At 45.4% G+C, this 18629-nt stretch overlaps 1 protein-coding gene across 1 annotated transcript in view; it reads left to right on the top strand.

The window, feature by feature from the left end:
- LOC124021003 (bifunctional heparan sulfate N-deacetylase/N-sulfotransferase 4-like) overlaps positions 1 to 18629 on the top strand; it is a 69070-nt gene that overhangs the window by 39362 nt on the left and 11079 nt on the right. The window contains exons 9-13 of the mRNA XM_046336317.1: positions 114 to 296; positions 717 to 813; positions 2716 to 2839; positions 9304 to 9478; positions 11884 to 12054. Coding sequence (XP_046192273.1) covers positions 114 to 296; positions 717 to 813; positions 2716 to 2839; positions 9304 to 9478; positions 11884 to 12054 — 750 coding nt within the window. The remainder of the gene's footprint in view (positions 1 to 113; positions 297 to 716; positions 814 to 2715; positions 2840 to 9303; positions 9479 to 11883; positions 12055 to 18629) is intronic.

Raw genomic sequence — 18629 nt, forward strand, 5'->3', positions numbered from 1 at the left:
GGGAGCATCACAGGGTGAACTGGGACTTCTATATTCAGGTGATGAGGAAATAGTTGTTGAATTCAACAGTGGAGTCAACTTCCTTCTTCCTGTGTGTCCTCTCCCCCTTCCAGATCAGTGTGTTTATGACCCACCTGTCAAACTACGGCAATGACCGTCTGGGTCTATACACATTCCTCCACCTGGCTGACTTCCTCTCTACCTGGACACACCTCCAGCTAGACACTCTACCTCCTCTGCAGCTGGCCCAGAGATACTTCACCCTGTTCCCGCAGCAGAGACAGCCTCTCTGGCAGGTAACCTCTAACCCCTGACCCATGACCTCCTCTACAACTGGCCCAGAAACACAGAGAGAGTGTGTGTGTGTGTGTGTGTGTGTGTGTGTGTGTGTGTGTGTGTGTGTGTGTGTGTGTGTGTGTGTGTGTGTGTGTGTGTGTGTGTGTGTGTGTGTGTGTGTGTGTGTGTGTGTGTGTGTGTGTTAACAGTGTGTATCTCTGTCTCTCTGTAGAACCCGTGTGATGACAAGAGGCACAGAGACACAGAGAGAGAGAGAGTGTGTGTGTGTGTGTGTGTGTGTGTGTGTGTGTGTGTGTGTGTGTGTGTGTGTGTGTGTGTGTGTGTGTGTGTGTGTGTGTGTGTGTGTGTGTGTGTGTGTGTGTGTGTGTGTGTGTGTGTGTGTGTGTGTGTTAACAGTGTGTATCTCTGTCTCTCTGTAGAACCCGTGTGATGACAAGAGGCACAGAGACATCTGGTCCAAGGAGAAGACCTGTGATAGGCTGCCCAAGGCTCTCGTTATCGGACCACAGAAGACAGGTACACACACACACACACAAATATACACACACACACACACACACACAAATATGCACAAACACACACACACACACACTAGTGATGCACAGGTTGATTCCTAGTTATATCCACGGCTTGAATAGAGAGAACATTAGGGTCTGGTCTCAGATTCACAGTGTATTTTCTATATTAGCAGGTCAGGGTCTCAGATTCACAGTGTATTTTCTATATTAGCAGGTCAGGGTCTCAGATTCACAGTGTATTTTCTATATTAGCAGGTTAGGGTCTCAGATTCACAGTGTATTTTCTATATTAGCAGGTTAGGGTCTCAGATTCACAGTGTATTTTCTATATTAGCAGGTTAGGGTCTCAGATTCACAGTGTATTTTCTATATTAGCAGGTCAGGGTCTCAGATTCAGTGTATTTTCTATATTAGCAGGTCAGGGTCTCGGATTCACAGTGTATTTTCTATATTAGCAGGTTAGGGTCTCAGATTCACAGTGTATTTTCTATATTAGCAGGTTAGGGTCTCAGATTCACAGTGTATTTTCTATATTAGCAGGTTAGGGTCAGGGTCTCAGATTCACAGTGTATTTTCTATATTAGCAGGTTAGGGTCAGGGTCTCAGATTCACAGTGTATTTTCTATATTAGCAGGTTAGGGTCTCAGATTCACAGTGTAATTTCTATATTAGCAGGTCAGGGTCTCAGATTCACAGTGTATTTTCTATATTAGCAGGTTAGGGTCTCAGATTCACAGTGTAATTTCTATATTAGCAGGTTAGGGTCTCAGATTCACAGTGTATTTTCTATATTAGCAGGTCAGGGTCTCAGATTCACAGTGTATTTTCTATATTAGCAGGTCAGGGTCTCAGATTCACAGTGTATTTTCTATATTAGCAGGTCAGGGTCTCAGATTCACAGTGTATTTTCTATATTAGCAGGTCAGGGTCTCAGATTCACAGTGTATTTTCTATATTAGCAGGTCAGGGTCTCAGATTCACAGTGTATTTTCTATATTAGCAGGTTAGGGTCTCAGATTCACAGTGTATTTTCTATATTAGCAGGTTAGGGTCAGGGTCTCAGATTCACAGTGTATTTTCTATATTAGCAGGTTAGGGTCAGGGTCTCAGATTCACAGTGTATTTTCTATATTAGCAGGTCAGGGTCTCAGATTCACAGTGTATTTTCTATATTAGCAGGTTAGGGTCAGGGTCTCAGATTCACAGTGTATTTTCTATATTAGCAGGTTAGGGTCAGGGTCTCTAACCTCACATATATTAGCAGTTTAGGGTCTCAGATTGTCATTTTATCACAGTCTGCAGTTTGAGTTATTAGCTCTCTCTCTGTCTCTCTACTACTCTCTCTCTCTCTCTCTCTCTCTCTCTCTCTCTCTCTCTCTCTCTCTCTCTCTCTCTCTCTCTCTCTCTCTCTCTCTAGAGAGAGAGAGAGAGTAGTGGAGAGAGAGAGTAGTAGAGAGAGAGAGTAGTGGAGAGAGAGAGTAGTAGAGAGGGTAAAGCTTAGTGCATCAACCTTGCGAGAGAGAGAGTAGTAGTAGAGAGAGAGAGAGAGAGAGAGAGAGAGAGAGTAGTAGAGAGAGAGAGAGTAGTAGAGAGGGTAAAGCTCAGTGCACCTTGTTTGGTGTCAAATGTTTCTTCCTCGTTAGATACTGAACCCTGCAACCACACACACACACACACACACACACACACACACACACACACACACACACACACACACACACACACACACACACACACACACACACACACACACACACACACACACACACACACACACACACACACACACACACACACACACACACACACACTCCCCTGACCTATAGTAACCCTCAGTGTTCCCTGATGAACAGATTTCTGTCCTCCTTTCCTGAATAATGGCCAGATTCCTCTTCTCCAGGAGCAACAGAGCTCTGCCTCTTCCTCCTGATGCATCCTTCCATCTCTAGCAGCTTCCCCAGCAACAAGACGTATGGAGAGGTCCAGTTCTTCAACACGAACAACTACCACCAGGGAATAGACTGGTAATCTACATTACTATATATCTATGATACAACTACCACCAGGGAATAGACTGGTAATCTACATTACTATATATCTATGATACAACTACCACCAGGGAATAGACTGGTAATCTATGTTATTTTATATCTATGATACAACTACCACCTGTCACAGTTATGAGTGAAGAGGTGTGGAGTCAGGCGCAGAGAGCAAAGATGTGGGAAAAACAACACGCTTTAATGTCCCGAAACACAACATGTACAAAGTGAAAACACAAATGAACAGAAATATAACCGGACAGCGTGTAACCCAAAATACAACAAAATACACTCAACCAACTTAACAGACGAACAAGCCCGCACGAAACAGAAGCGGGCTAAACAGACTATATATACCCTATCCTAATAATCAAACTAGAAACAGGTGCTACCAATTAGACAAAACTAAACGAACACAGAACAACGGATCGGCGATAGCTAGTAGACCGGCGACGACGACCGCCGAGCGCCACCCGAACAAGAAGGGGAGTCACCTTCGGTAATATTCGTGACAGTACCCCCCTCCTGACGCGCAGCTCCCGCAGCACGCCGACGTCGGCCTCGGGGACGACCCGGAGGCCGAGGCGCTGGGCGATCCGGGCGGAGGCGATGAAATTCACTCAACATGGATGGGTCTAGAATATCCCTCGCCGGAACCCAGCACCTCTCCTCCGGACCGTACCCCTCCCAGTCGACGACGTACTGCAAGCCTCTCACCCGGCGTCTCTAGTCCAGAATAGCTCGTATCTTGTACGCCGGGGACCCCTCGATGTCCAGAGGGGGTGGAGGAACCTCCGGTACCTCATTCTCCTGCAGGGGACCAGCTACCACCGGCCTGAGAAGAGACACATGAAATGAGGGGTTAATACGATAATAGGAAGGAAGTGATAATCGATAACAAACCTCATTTATTCTCCTCAGGACTTTAAATGGCCCTATACACTGCGGACCCAGCTTCCGGCAGGGCAAGTGGAGAGGCAGGTTACGGGTCGAGAGCCAGACCCTGTCCCCAGGTGCAAACACGGGGGCCTCACTGCGGTGACGGTCAGCGCTCTTCCTCTGCCTTATACTAGCTTGGCGTAATGACTCCTGGACTGCCCTCCAGGTCTCCTTAGAGCGCTGTACCCACTCCTCCACCGCAGGAGCCTCAGTCTGGCTCTGATGCCACGGTGCCAAGACCGGCTGGTACCCCAACACGCACTCAAATGGTGACATGTTGGTAGAAGAGTGGCTTAGTGAATTCTGGGCTATTTCTGCCTAGGGAATATATCTTGCCCACTCGCCTGGCCGGTCCTGGCAATATGACCGCAGAAACCTACCCACCTCCTGGTTGACTCTCTCCACCTGACCATTACTCTCCGGGTGATACCCTGAGGTAAGGCTGACCGAGACCCCCAGACGTTCCATAAATGCTCTCCAAACACGGGAGATAAATTGGGGGCCCCGATCAGAAACTATATCCTCGGGCACCCCGTAGTACCGGAAGACATGGGTGAAAAGAGCTTCCGCAGTCTGTAGGGCCGTAGGGAAACCGGGCAATGGGATAAGACGGCAGGACTTAGAGAACCGATCCACAACGACCAGGATAGTAGTGTTACCCTGAGAGGGGGGAAGGTCAGTAAGAAAATCCACCGAAAGATGGGTCCACGGCCGTTGTGGAATGGGAAGAGGTTGTAATTTACCTCTTGGCAGGTGTCTAGGAGCCTTACTCTGGGCGCACACCGAACAGGAGGAAACATAGAATCGCACATCCCTCCTCAAAGTGGGCCACCAGTACTTCCTCTCAAGACCTCTCACGGTCCTATAAACACCTGGGTGACCCGACGAGGGTAGACAATGAGCCCATCGAATCAATTGATCACGAACAGCCAGCGGCACGTACCTACGACCCTCCGGACACTGTGGAGGCGTAGGTTCCCCCCTTAGTGCCCGCTCGATGTCCGCGTCCACATCCCATACTACCGGTGCCACCAGCTTAGCTGCCGGAATGATGGGAGTAGGATCGATGGACCTGTCCTCAGTGTCGTAAAGTCTTGACAGCGCGTCAGCCTTAGTGTTGAGGGAACCTGGTCTATATGAGACAGTGAAATTAAATCTGGTGAAAAACATGGCCCACCTTGCCTGACGAGGATTCAGTCTCCTAGCTGATAGGATATACTCCAGGTTACGATGGTCAGTCCAGATAAGGAAAGGGTGCTTAGCCCCCTCAAGCCAGTGTCTCCACACCTTCAGGGCCTTAACCATAGCCAACAACTCCCTATCCCCCACATCATAATTCCGCTCCGCTGGCCCGAGTTTCTTAGAAAAAAAAGCACAGGGGCGGAGCTTCGGTGGCACACCCGAATGCTGTGAGAGCACAGCTCCAACCCCAGCCTCGGATGCGTCCACCTCTACTATAAACGCCAAAGAAGGGTCCGGATGTGCCAACACCGGCGCTTTAGTAAACATCGCCTTCAACTTATGAAAAGCTCCGTTCGCCTCTGCTGACCACTGTAAACGCACCGGTCCCCCCTTCAGCAGTGAGGTAATAGGGGCAGCTATCTGACCAAAACCCCGGATAAACCTCCGGTAGTAATTGGCAAACCTCCTTTACCGTGGTCGGAGTCGGCCAATTACGCACGGCCTTAACGTGATCACCCTCCATTACCAAACCAGAGCTAGAAATACGATAACCCAGGAAGGAAACTGATTGTTTGAAAAACTCACATTTCTCCGCCTTCACATACAAGTCATGCTCCAGCAGTCGTCTAAGAACTTTACGCACAAGAGATACATGCGCAGTGCGTGTAGCGGAGTAGATCAAAATATCGTCAATATAAACCACTACACCCTGTCCGTGCAGGTCTCTGAGTATTTCATCCACGAAGGATTGAAATATAGCTGGAGCATTCTTTAAACCGTATGGCATGACGCGATACTCATAATGGCCCGACGTAGTACTAAATGCAGTTTTCCACTCATCTCCCTTCCGAATACGCACCAAATTATAAGCACTCCTGAGATCCAGTTTAGTGAAGAACTGCGCTCCGTGAAATGATTCCACTACCGTAGCAATGAGAGGTAGTGGGTAACTAAAACCCACTGTGATGGAATTTAGACCTCTATAATCAATACACGGACGCAAACCACCATCTTTTTTCTTCACAAAAAAGAAACTCGAAGAGACAGGTGACATGGAGGGCCGAATGTACCCCTGTCCCAGAGCCTCGGTGATATAATTTTCCATAGCCACCTTCTCCTCCTGAGACAAAGGATACACATGACTCCTGGGAAGTGCAGCGTTAACCTGGAGATTTATCACGCAATCCCCCTGCCTATGGGGTGGTAATTGGGTCGCTTTCTTTTTACTGAAAACATTTACATTACATTTACATTTAAGTCATTTAGCAGATGCTCTTATCCAGAGCGACTTACAAATTGGTGCATTCACCTTATGACATCCAGTGGAACAGTCACTTTACAATAGTGCATCTAAATCTTAAGGGGGGGGGGGTGAGAGGGATTACTTATCCTATCCTAGGTATTCCTTAAAGAGGTGGGGTTTCAGGTGTCTCCGGAAGGTGGTGATTGACTCCGCTGTCCTGGCGTCGTGAGGGAGTTTGTTCCACCATTGGGGGGCCAGGGCAGCGAACAGTTTTGACTGGGCTGAGCGGGAGCTGTACTTCCTCAGTGGTAGGGAGGCGAGCAGGCCAGAGGTGGATGAACGCAGTGCCCTTGTTTGGGTGTAGGGCCTGATCAGAGCCTGGAGGTACTGAGGTGCCGTTCCCCTCACAGCTCCGTAGGCAAGCACCATGGTCTTGTAGCGGATGCGAGCTTCAACTGGAAGCCAGTGGAGAGCCAAATCATCATACTCAGCTGGAATGCGCACGGTGGAAACCTGGTCTGGACTCTCCACTGTTGTAGCACCGATGGAAACCCCTACACACCTGCCTGAACACTCATCAGACCACCCCTGTAGAGTTCCCTGTTTCCACGAAATCGTAGGATTATGAATAGCCAACCAGGGTATCCCCAGAATACCTGGAAACGCAGGTGAATCGATAAGGAACAAACTAATTCGCTCCTTGTGATTCCCCTGCGTAATCATCTCCAACGAAATTGTAGCTTTCTTCACCAGCCCTGACCCTAATGGTCGACTATCTAAAGAGTGCACGGGAAAAGGGGGTTTACTTTAACTAACGGAATCCTCAACCTCTGAGCGAGTCCGCGATCTATAAAGTTTCAAGCTGCGCCTGAATCTACCAGTGCCTTATGCTGGAGAGAAGGAGAATAATTTAGGAAACAAATTAATAGAAACATGTGACCAACAGGAAACTCTGGGAGAGTGTGGTGCTTACTCACCTGGGGTGACCGATGAGTATTCTGCCTGCCCTCATGATTCCCAGATGAATTCCTCCAGCACCGACCAGACGTGTGCCCTCTCCGGCCACAACTGGTACAGGAGGAGCTTCCTCCTCCGATCTCCCTGATGCGGTACCTCCTAACTCCATCGGAATAGGGGCAGGAGGATCAGGAGGTAGAACTGACAAGACCCTTTCAGAACGTCCACGAGCAGCTAGCAGATGGTCCAACCGGATCGACAGGTCTATCAGTCCATCCAGGCCAAGTGTAGTATCCCGACAGGCCAGCTCCCTACGGACGTCCTCTCTAAGGCTACACCTGTAATGGTCTATCAGGGCCCTGTCGTTCCACCCTGCTCCCGCAGCCAAGGTCCGGAACTCCAGCGCGAAGTCCTGCGCGCTCCTCTTCCCCTGTCTCAGATGGAACAATCTCTCACCTGCCGCACGACCCTCTGGAGGGTGATCGAACACGGCCCTGAAACGGCGGATGAACTCTGAGTAGTTGTCTCTTGCCGAGTCGGGCCCGTTCCAGACCGCATTAGCCCACTCCAGGGCTCTACCAGACAGGCAGGTGATGAGGACCCCTACTCTCTCCTCCTCTGAGGGGGCCGGTCGAACGGTGGACAGGTAGAGGTCTAATTGCAGCAGGAATCCCTGGCACCCTGTCGCTGTTCCGTCGTATTTCCTCGGAGGCGTCATGAGCAGAGCGCTGGAACCGGATCCAGATGGGGCAGATGGTAGAGTTGCTGGTGGGAGGGTCGGTGGAGTAGTAGGGAAACCATTCCTCTCCCAACGATCCATCCTCTCCATCATCCGTTCCATCGCTGATCCTAGGCGATGGAGGATGGATGTGTGATGTTGGACTCTCTCCTCCATAGTGGGAAGAGGAGTGGTCGCTGCTCCTGCTGACTCCATATCGGGGTGCGGGCTTCTGTCACAGTTATGAGTGAAGAGGTGTGGAGTCAGGCGCAGAGAGCAAAGATGTGGGAAAAACAACACGCTTTAATGTCCCGAAACACATGTACAAAGTGAAAACACAAATGAACAGAAATATAACCGGACAGCGTGTAACCCAAAATACAACAAAATACACTCAACCAACTTAACAGACGAACAAGCCGGCAACGAAACAGAAGCGGGCTAAACAGACTATATATACCCTATCCTAATAATCAAACTAGAAACAGGTGCTACCAATTAGACAAAACTAAACGAACACAGAACAACGGATCGGCGATAGCTAGTAGACCGGCGACGACGACCGCCGAGCGCCACCCGAACAAGAAGGGGAGTCACCTTCGGTAATATTCGTGACACAACCAGGGAATATACAGGTAACATATGTTACTATATTTCTATGATACAACCTCCACCAGGGAATAGACTGGTAATCTATGTTATTATATATCTATGATACAACTACCACCCGGGAATAGACTGGTAATCTATGTTATTATATATCTATGATACAACTGCCACCAGGGAATATACTGGTAATCTACATTATCTATGATACAACTGCCACCAGGGAATATACTGGTAATCTACATTATCTATGATACAACTACCACCAGGGAATAGACTGGTAATCTATGTTACTATATATCTATGATACAACTACCACCAGGGAATAGAATGGTAATCTATGTTACTATATATCTATGATACAACTACCACCAGGGAATAGACTGGTAATCTATGTTACTATATATCTATGATACAACTACTACCAGGGAATAGACTGGTAATCTACATTACTATATATCTATGATACAACTACCTCCAGGGAATAGACTGGTAATCTACATTACTATATATCTATGATACAACTACTTCCAGGGAATAGACTGGTAATCTATGTTACTATATATCTATGATACAACTACCACCAGGGAATAGACTGGTAATCTATGTTACTATATATCTATGATACAACTACCACCAGGGAATAGACTGGTAATCTATGTTACTATATATCTATGATACAACTACCACCAGGGAATAGACTGGTAATCTATGTTATTATATATCTATGATACAACTACCACCCGGGAATAGACTGGTAATCTACCTTACTATATATCTATTATTATACTTCCTGTCTAGGTATATGGAGTTGTTCCCGCTCCCGTCTAACGTCACCAGTGACTTCCTCTTTGAGAAGAGCTCCGCCTACTTCCCCTCTGAAGACGCTCCTCGCCGCGCCGCCGCTCTGCTGCCAAAAGCCAAGATACTGACCGTGCTGATCAACCCCTCAGACAGGGCTTATAGCTGGTACCAGGTACACACACACACACACACACACACACACACACACACACACACACACACACACACACACACACACACACACACACACACACACACACACACACACACACACACACACACACACACACACACACACACACAACGACCATAACACACACTCCTATTCAGCTCATGAGTTAAAATTGGAATTGAATTGGCCAAACACGACAGGATGCAGAATTTGAGTTTTGAGTTTGAGTGACAGGAAGTGTGTTATTAAATCAGGTCACACTTCCAGATATCAAAAGAATATATATTATTTTTTATTTATTTATTTACTATTTATTTTAATAACCTTAGTGTTGATATGGTCTTTTAATAACCTCAGTGTTGATATGGTCTTTTAATAACCTCAGTGTTGATATGGTCTTTTAATAACCTCAGTGTTGATATGGTCTTTTAATAACCTCAGTGTTGATATGGTCTTTTAATAACCTCAGTGTTGATATGGTCTTTTAATAACCTCAGTGTTGATATCGTCTTTTAATAACCTCAGTGTTGATATGGTCTTTTAATAACCTCAATGTTGATATGGTCTTTTAATAACCTCAGTGTTGATATGGTCTTTTAATAACCTCAGTGTTGATATGGTCTTTTAATAACCTCAGTGTTGATATGGTCTTTTAATAACCTCAGTGTTGATATCGTCTTTTAATAACCTCAGTGTTGATATGGTCTTTTAATAACCTCAGTGTTGATATGGTCTTTTAATAACCTCAGTGTTGATATGGTCTTTTAATAACCTCAGTGTTGATATGGTCTTTTAATAACCTCAGTGTTGATATGGTATTTTAATAACCTCAGTGTTGATATGGTATTTTAATAACCTCAGTGTTGATATGGTCTTTTAATAACCTCAGTGTTGATATGGTATTTTAATAACCTCAGTGTTGATATGGTCTTTTCATAACCTCAATGTTGATATGGTCTTTTAATAACCTCAGTGTTGATATGGTCTTTTAATAACCTCAGTGTTGATATGGTATTTTAATAACCTCAGTGTTGATATTGTCTTTTAATAACCTCAGTGTTGATATGGTCTTTTAATAACCTCAGTGTTGATATGGTCTTTTAATAACCTCAGTGTTGATATGGTCTTTTAATAACCTCAGTGTTGATATGGTCTTTTAATAACCTCAGTGTTGATATGGTCTTTTAATAACCTCAGTGTTGATATCGTCTTTTAATAACCTCAGTGTTGATATCGTCTTTTAATAACCTCAGTGTTGATATCGTCTTTTAATAACCTCAGTGTTGATATCGTCTTTTAATAACCTTAGTGCTTAGAACAGACCGTTATTGATCCAACAACCATGTCATTTGATTGGCTTCTTTTTCAACATCTTCCGGGTGAACGTGAGGTTTCACTAATGCATTCTGGGAAATGTAGTATTCCTCCCCCCATATTGAACAACATGTGTCAGTGATTAATGAAATGTAACAACTTCAAATATTCACAGGTTTTGTCAATTGTTTCATCAATACTTGATGTGGGTGTATATAACGTCATGTTTGATGTTTCATGATCAAAATATACAACGAGTGGACAAAACATTAAGAACACCTGTTCTTTCCATGACTCAGACTGACCAGGTGAATACAGGTGAAAGACATGATCCCTTATTGATGTCACCTGTTTAATCCACTTCAATCAGTGTAGATGAATGAAAGGATGACGGGTTAAAGAAGGATTTTTAAGACTTGAGACAATTGAGACAGTGATTGTGTATGTGTGCCATTCAGAGGGTGAAGGGGCCAGACAGGTGAATGGACAACAGGTTGAAGTGCCTTTGAACGGGGTGTGGCAGTAGGCACCAGGGGGTTTGTGTCAAGAACTGCAACGCTGCTGGGTTTTTCACGCTCAACAGTTTACCATGCATGTCAAGTATGGTTCAACCACCCAAAGGACAAACTGTGGGAAGCATTGTAGTCAACATGGGTCAGCATCCCTGGGGAACGCTTTCAACACCTTGTAGAGTCCCCGACGGATCAAGGCTCCTCTGAGGACTAACTGTGGGAAGCATTGTAGTCAACATGGGTCAGCATCCCTGGGGAACGCTTTCAACACCTTGTAGAGTCCCCGACGAATCGAGGCTCCACTGAGGACAAACGGTGGCTCAAGTCAACATGAGGAAGGTGTTCTTAATGTTTTGTTCGCTCATTGTTTATCAAATTCAGTGTCCTTGAATTCAAATTCAAGGTGTGTGTGTGTGTGTGTGTGTGTGTGTGTGTGTGTGTGTGTGTGTGTGTGTGTGTGTGTGTGTGTGTGTGTGTGTGTGTGTGTGTGTGTGTGTGTGTGTGTGTGTGTGTGTGTGTGTGTGTGTGTGTGTGTGTGTGTATATTTGTGTGTATGTGTTCTAACGCGGTGTATTTCAGCACCAGAAGGCTCTTGAGGAACGCACCGGGTCGATGCTCTCCTTCTATGATGTCATCAGCGCTCAACACGGGGCGCCGTCCAACATCCGATCACTACAGGACCTCTGTCTCACCCCGGGACTCTACAATACACACCTAGAGAGATGGCTAACACACTACCCTGTTGACCAGGTACACACCCCGGGACTCTACAATACACACCTAGAGAGATGGCTAACACACTACACTGTTGACCAGGTACACACCCCGGGACTCTACAATACACACCTAGAGAGATGGCTAACATCCCAGGACTCTACTATAGACACCTAGAGAGATGGTTAACATCCCAGGACTCTACTATAGACACCTAGAGAGATCGTTAACATCCCAAGACTCTACTATAGACACCTAGAGAGATGGTTAACACACCAGGACTCTACTATAGACACCTAGAGAGATGGGTAACATCCCAGGACTCTACTATAGACACCTAGAGAGATGATTAACATCCCAGGACTCTACTATAGACACCTAGAGAGATGGTTAACATCTCAGGACTCTACTATAGACACCTAGAGAGATGGTTAACATCCCAGGACTCTACTATAGACACCTAGAGAGATGGTTAACATCCCAGGACTCTACTATAGACACCTAGAGAGATGGTTAACATCCCAGGACTCTACTATAGACACCTAGAGAGATGGTTAACACACCAGGACTCTACTATAGACACCTAGAGAGATGATTAACATCCCAGGACTCTACTATAGACACCTAGAGAGATGGTTAACATCCCAGGACTCTACTATAGACACCTAGAGAGATGGTTAACATCCCAGGACTCTACTATAGACACCTAGAGAGATGGTTAACATCCCAGGACTCTACTATAGACACCTAGCGAGATGGTTAACACCCCAGGACTCTACTATAGACACCTAGAGAGATGGTTAACACACCAGGACTCTACTATAGACACCTAGAGAGATGGGTAACACCCCAGGACTCTACTATAGACACCTAGAGAGATGGTTAACATCCCAGGACTCTACTATAGACACCTAGAGAGATGATTAACATCCCAGGACTCTACTATAGACACCTAGAGAGATGGTTAACATCCCAGGACTCTACTATAGACACCTAGAGAGATGGTTAACATCCCAGGACTCTACTATAGACACCTAGAGAGATGATTAACATCCCAGGACTCTACTATAGACACCTAGAGAGATGATTAACATCCCAGGACTCTACTATAGACACCTAGAGAGATGATTAACATCCCAGGACTCTACTATAGAAACCTAGAGAGATGGTTAACATCCCAGGACTCTACTATAGACACCTAGAGAGATGGTTAGCATCCCAGGACTCTACTATAGACACCTAGAGAGATGGTTAACATCCCAGGACTCTACTATAGACACCTTGAGAGATGGTTAACATCCCAGGACTCTACTATAGACACCTAGAGAGATGGTTAACATCCCAGGACTCTACTATAGACATGTAGAGAGATGGTTAACATCCCAGGACTCTACTATAGACACCTAGAGAGATGGTTAACATCCCAGGAATCTACTATAGACACCTAGAGATATGGTTAACATCCCAGGACTCTACTATAGACACCTAGAGAGATGATTAACATCCCAGGACTCTACTATAGACACCTAGAGAGATGGTTAACATCCCAGGACTCTACTATAGACACATAGAGAGATGGTTAACATCCCAGGACTCTACTATAGACACCTAGAGAGATGGTTAACATCCCAGGACTCTACTATAGACACCTAGAGAGATGATTAACATCCCAGGACTCTACTATAGACACCTAGAGAGATGGTTAACATCCCAGGACTCTACTATAGACACCTAGAGAGATGGTTAACATCCCAGGACTCTACTATAGACACCTAGAGAGATGGTTAACATCCCAGGACTCTACTATAGACACCTAGAGAGATGGTTAACATCCCAGGACTCTACTATAGACACCTAGAGAGATGGTTAACATCCCAGGACTCTACTATAGACACCTAGCGAGATGGTTAACACCCCAGGACTCTACTATAGACACCTAGAGAGATGGTTAACACACCAGGACTCTACTATAGACACCTAGAGAGATGGGTAACACCCCAGGACTCTACTATAGACACCTAGAGAGATGGTTAACATCCCAGGACTCTACTATAGACACCTAGAGAGATGATTAACATCCCAGGACTCTACTATAGACACCTAGAGAGATGGTTAACATCCCAGGACTCTACTATAGACACCTAGAGAGATGGTTAACATCCCAGGACTCTACTATAGACACCTAGAGAGATGGTTAACATCCCAGGACTCTACTATAGACACCTAGAGAGATGGTTAACATCCCAGGACTCTACTATAGACACCTAGAGAGATGGTTAACATCCCAGGACTCTAATATAGACACATAGAGAGATGGTTAACATCCCAGGACTCTACTATAGACATGTAGAGAGATGGTTAACATCCCAGGACTCTACTATAGACACCTAGAGAGATGGTTAACATCCCAGGAATCTACTATAGACACCTAGAGATATGGTTAACATCCCAGGACTCTACTATAGACACCTAGAGAGATGATTAACATCCCAGGACTCTACTATAGACACCTAGAGAGATGGTTAACATCCCAGGACTCTACTATAGACACCTAGAGAGATGGTTAACATCCCAGGACTCTACTATAGACACCTAGAGAGATGGTTAACATCCCAGGACTCTACTATAGACACCTAGCGAGATGGTTAACACCCCAGGACTCTACTATAGACACCTAGAGAGATGGTTAACACACCAGGACTCTACTATAGACACCTAGAGAGATGGGTAACACCCCAGGACTCTACTATAGACACCTAGAGAGATGGTTAACATCCCAGGACTCTACTATAGACACCTAGAGAGATGATTAACATCCCAGGACTCTACTATAGACACCTAGAGAGATGGTTAACATCCCAGGACTCTACTATAGACACCTAGAGAGATGGTTAACATCCCAGGACTCTACTATAGACACCTAGAGAGATGGTTAACATCCCAGGACTCTACTATAGACACCTAGAGAGATGGTTAACATCCCAGGACTCTACTATAGACACCTAGAGAGATGGGTAACATCCCAGGACTCTACTATAGACACCTAGAGAGATGGTTAACACACCAGGACTCTACTATAGACACATAGAGAGATGGGTAACATCCCAGGACTCTACTATAGACACCTAGAGAGATGGTTAACATCCCAGGACTCTACTATAGACACCTAGAGAGATGATTAACATCCCAGGACTCTACTATAGACACCTAGAGAGATGATTAACATCCCAGGACTCTACTATAGACACCTAGAGAGATGATTAACATCCCAGGACTCTACTATAGACACCTAGAGAGATGGTTAACATCCCAGGACTCTACTATAGACACCTAGAGAGATGGTTAACATCCCAGGACTCTACTATAGACACGTAGAGAGATGGTTAACATCCCAGGACTCTACTATAGACACCTAGAGAGATGGTTAACATCCCAGGACTCTACTATAGACACATAGAGAGATGGTTAACATCCCAGGACTCTACTATAGACACCTAGAGAGATGGTTAACATCCCAGGACTCTACTATAGACACCTAGAGAGATGGTTAACATCCCAGGACTCTACTATAGACACCTAGCGAGATGGTTAACACCCCAGGACTCTACTATAGACACCTAGAGAGATGGTTAACACACCAGGACTCTACTATAGACACCTAGAGAGATGGGTAACACCCCAGGACTCTACTATAGACACCTAGAGAGATGGTTAACATCCCAGGACTCTACTATAGACACCTAGAGAGATGATTAACATCCCAGGACTCTACTATAGACACCTAGAGAGATGGTTAACATCCCAGGACTCTACTATAGACACCTAGAGAGATGGTTAACATCCCAGGACTCTACTATAGACACCTAGAGAGATGGTTAACACACCAGGACTCTACTATAGACACATAGAGAGATGGGTAACATCCCAGGACTCTACTATAGACACCTAGAGAGATGGTTAACATCCCAGGACTCTACTATAGACACCTAGAGAGATGATTAACATCCCAGGACTCTACTATAGACACCTAGAGAGATGATTAACATCCCAGGACTCTACTATAGACACCTAGAGAGATGATTAACATCCCAGGACTCTACTATAGACACCTAGAGAGATGGTTAACATCCCAGGACTCTACTATAGACACCTAGAGAGATGGTTAACATCCCAGGACTCTACTATAGACACGTAGAGAGATGGTTAACATCCCAGGACTCTACTATAGACACCTATAGAGATGGTTAACATCCCAGGACTCTACTATAGACACCTAGAGAGATGGTTAACATCCCAGGACTCTACTATAGACACATAGAGAGATGGTTAACATCCCAGGACTCTACTATAGACACCTAGAGGGAGGGTTAACATCCCAGGACTCTACTATAGACACCTAGAGAGATGGTTAACATCCCAGGACTCTACTATAGACACCTAGAGAGATGGTTAACATCCCAGGACTCTACTATAGACACCTAGAGAGATGGTTAACATCCCAGGACTCTACTATAGACACCTAGAGAGATGGTTAACATCCCAGGACTCTACTATAGACACCTAGAGAGATGGGTAACATCCCAGGACTCTACTATAGACACCTAGAGAGATGGTTAACACACCAGGACTCTACTATAGACACATAGAGAGATGGGTAACATCCCAGGACTCTACTATAGACACCTAGAGAGATGGTTAACATCCCAGGACTCTACTATAGACACCTAGAGAGATGATTAACATCCCAGGACTCTACTATAGACACCTAGAGAGATGGTTAACATCCCAGGACTCTACTATAGACACCTGGAGAGATGGTTAACATCCCAGGACTCTACTACAGACACCTAGAGAGATGATTAACATCCCAGGACTCTACTATAGACACCTAGAGAGATGGTTAACATCCCAGGACTCTACTATAAACACCTAGAGAGATGGTTAACATCCCAGGACTCTACTATAGACACCTAGAGAGATGGTTAACATCCCAGGACTCTACTATAGACACCTAGAGAGATGGTTAACATCCCAGGACTCTACTATAGACACCTAGAGAGATGGTTAACATCCCAGGACTCTACTATAGACACCTAGAGAGATGGTTAACATCCCAGGACTCTACTATAGACACCTAGAGAGATGATTAACATCCCAGGACTCTACTATAGACACCTAGAGAGATGGTTAACATCCCAGGACTCTACTATAGACACCTAGAGAGATGGTTAACATCCCAGGACTCTACTATAGACACCTAGAGAGATGGTTAACATCCCAGGACTCTACTATAGACACCTAGAGAGATGGTTAACACACCAGGACTCTACTATAGACACATAGAGAGATGGGTAACATCCCAGGACTCTACTATAGACACCTAGAGAGATGGTTAACATCCCAGGACTCTACTATAGACACCTAGAGAGATGATTAACATCCCAGGACTCTACTATAGACACCTAGAGAGATGATTAACATCCCAGGACTCTACTATAGACACCTAGAGAGATGATTAACATCCCAGGACTCTACTATAGACACCTAGAGAGATGGTTAACATCCCAGGACTCTACTATAGACACCTAGAGAGATGGTTAACATCCCAGGACTCTACTATAGACACGTAGAGAGATGGTTAACATCCCAGGACTCTACTATAGACACCTATAGAGATGGTTAACATCCCAGGACTCTACTATAGACACCTAGAGAGATGGTTAACATCCCAGGACTCTACTATAGACACATAGAGAGATGGTTAACATCCCAGGACTCTACTATAGACACCTAGAGGGAGGGTTAACATCCCAGGACTCTACTATAGACACCTAGAGAGATGGTTAACATCCCAGGACTCTACTATAGACACCTAGAGAGATGGTTAACATCCCAGGACTCTACTATAGACACCTAGAGAGATGGTTAACATCCCAGGACTCTACTATAGACACCTAGAGAGATGGTTAACATCCCAGGACTCTACTATAGACACCTAGAGAGATGGGTAACATCCCAGGACTCTACTATAGACACCTAGAGAGATGGTTAACACACCAGGACTCTACTATAGACACATAGAGAGATGGGTAACATCCCAGGACTCTACTATAGACACCTAGAGAGATGGTTAACATCCCAGGACTCTACTATAGACACCTAGAGAGATGATTAACATCCCAGGACTCTACTATAGACACCTAGAGAGATGGTTAACATCCCAGGACTCTACTATAGACACCTGGAGAGATGGTTAACATCCCAGGACTCTACTACAGACACCTAGAGAGATGATTAACATCCCAGGACTCTACTATAGACACCTAGAGAGATGGTTAACATCCCAGGACTCTACTATAAACACCTAGAGAGATGGTTAACATCCCAGGACTCTACTATAGACACCTAGAGAGATGGTTAACATCCCAGGACTCTACTATAGACACCTAGAGAGATGGTTAACATCCCAGGACTCTACTATAGACACCTAGAGAGATGGTTAACATCCCAGGACTCTACTATAGACACCTAGAGAGATGGTTAACATCCCAGGACTCTACTATAGACACCTAGAGAGATGATTAACATCCCAGGACTCTACTATAGACACC

Source organism: Oncorhynchus gorbuscha, unplaced genomic scaffold (assembly GCF_021184085.1).
Source record: "Oncorhynchus gorbuscha isolate QuinsamMale2020 ecotype Even-year unplaced genomic scaffold, OgorEven_v1.0 Un_scaffold_1018, whole genome shotgun sequence".
Taxonomy (NCBI): Eukaryota; Metazoa; Chordata; class Actinopteri; order Salmoniformes; family Salmonidae; genus Oncorhynchus; species Oncorhynchus gorbuscha.